Source organism: Vanessa cardui, chromosome 25, assembly GCF_905220365.1.
Source record: "Vanessa cardui chromosome 25, ilVanCard2.1, whole genome shotgun sequence".
NCBI classification, from domain to species: Eukaryota; Metazoa; Arthropoda; class Insecta; order Lepidoptera; family Nymphalidae; genus Vanessa; species Vanessa cardui.
Genome location: NC_061147.1, coordinates 1,146,058 through 1,147,794, shown reverse-complemented (window position 1 = coordinate 1,147,794; position 1,737 = coordinate 1,146,058). Strand labels below are relative to the sequence as shown.

At 38.3% G+C, this 1,737-nt stretch overlaps 1 protein-coding gene across 1 annotated transcript; it reads left to right on the top strand.

Moving 5' to 3' along the window:
• LOC124540371 (zinc finger MYM-type protein 1-like) lies at nucleotides 1-1,485 on the top strand. The gene has a single exon (XM_047117872.1). It carries the CDS (start codon nucleotides 1-3, stop codon nucleotides 1,483-1,485), a length of 1,485 nt encoding a protein of 494 aa, XP_046973828.1.
• The last annotated feature ends 252 nt before the right edge of the window (nucleotides 1,486-1,737 follow it).

Below are 1,737 nucleotides of genomic sequence, written 5' to 3'. Positions count from 1 at the left end.
ATGGATACCACGCAGGACATATCAAAAGTGGATCAACTGAGCATTGTCGTAAGATATGCAGTGATATCAAGATCGGAAAATGGACAACCAATCGACATTGAAGTAAGAGAGGTATTTCTAGGTTTCCACGCAGTCACTAAACACAGCGCCGCGGATTTGGTAAATCAAGTTACTACGTTGTTCTCCGAAAAGGGTCTTGATTTTAAAAAGTGTGTTGGGCAAGGTTACGATGGGGCCAGTGTAATGAGTGGTGCGTATAATGGTGTGCAAAAACAAGTTAAAGATATTCAGCCAAACGCAGAGTACGTACATTGCGCCAGTCATAATTTGAATTTGGTCGTAAATGATGCCGTTCGAGGTTCCGTCGAAATTCAGAAGTTTTTTGCAACAATTCAAGACTTATTTAACTTCTTTGGAAACAGCATTAAGCGCTGGGACCTTTTATCGAAATTCACCGGTGAATCAGAAATAACTTTGAAAAAATTGAATCCAACAAGATGGTCCAGCAGGGTTAATTCAATAACTGCAGTCAAACTTCGTTTTTTCGATATCATCAAAGCATTGTCCGAAATAACGCTGAAGAGTTTCAGTAAAGACGAACGCAGTGAAGCAGAGATTATAAAATCAAAAATGCTGAATTTTGAGTTTGTATTTCTTTGTGAATTCATGCACAGCGTATTGAACAATATCAATTATGTTTCCAAAGTTTTGCAAAAACGTGATATCGTTTTGGACGAAGCGAGTAACGCTTTGGACGAAACAACGGATAAATTGAAAAAGTACAGAAATGACTTCGAGTCCTTCAAGTCCAAGGCCACCGAAACCGCGAGAAAATACGACATCGATCCTACCTTCCCAGAAAAGCGACGAAGAAAAACTAAAAAGCATTTCGATGAATTGGCTTCTGATCACCGATTCGAAAACCAGGAAGAAGTCTTTAGAGTAACTATTTTCAACAGTGTACTCGACATAATAATCAATCAGTTAGATGCGCGTTTTGTTGGTATGAGTGCAATTTGTAAATCGTTCGACTTCCTGATTCCAAAAAATCTGCTCAGCTGGAATGAAACGATTTTACTCAAAAAATGTGATCAGTTTCAGAAGAAATATTGCGATATAATTGGACCCACTTTTTCGCTCCAATTTCTTAATGTATATCATCTGATCCTCCCTCAATTGATGGAGACGTGGTCTATTCGCCAGCTTTGCAAAGAAATTATAACGAAATTTGGCGTGCTCGAATGTGACCTTACGGAAGTGTATACAGCGATGCTACTGTTTCACACAATTCCTGTTACTTCCGCGGCAGCAGAAAGATCTTTCAGTAAACTGAAGATTATAAAAAATTATTTAAGAAACAGCATTGGCCAAGATCGCCTCCGACATTTATCGTTGATTGCAATAGAAAATGAGGCGGCATCAAACTTGGAATTGAGTGAAATTATAGACGAATTCGCAAACATTAAAGCGCGCAAGAGATTGTAAATCGGGCGGGGAATTCTCTTAAAAATCGTTTTTTCTTTTAATTAATAAATATTCTATATTGTTATGTGCGTCGTTGTTTATTTACTCCCTTTTTCTTCCATTGAACACATGAAGATTTTGATAGAGACGACGTATGGATTTAGCCTACTAGGGATGATTCAACCCACTGTTTCCTATTCTTATTCCCGATCAATCATTTTCATATCAATAAGTTCAAACTACGCGGAAAGAGGGGAGGAGGGCCCTTTTCTC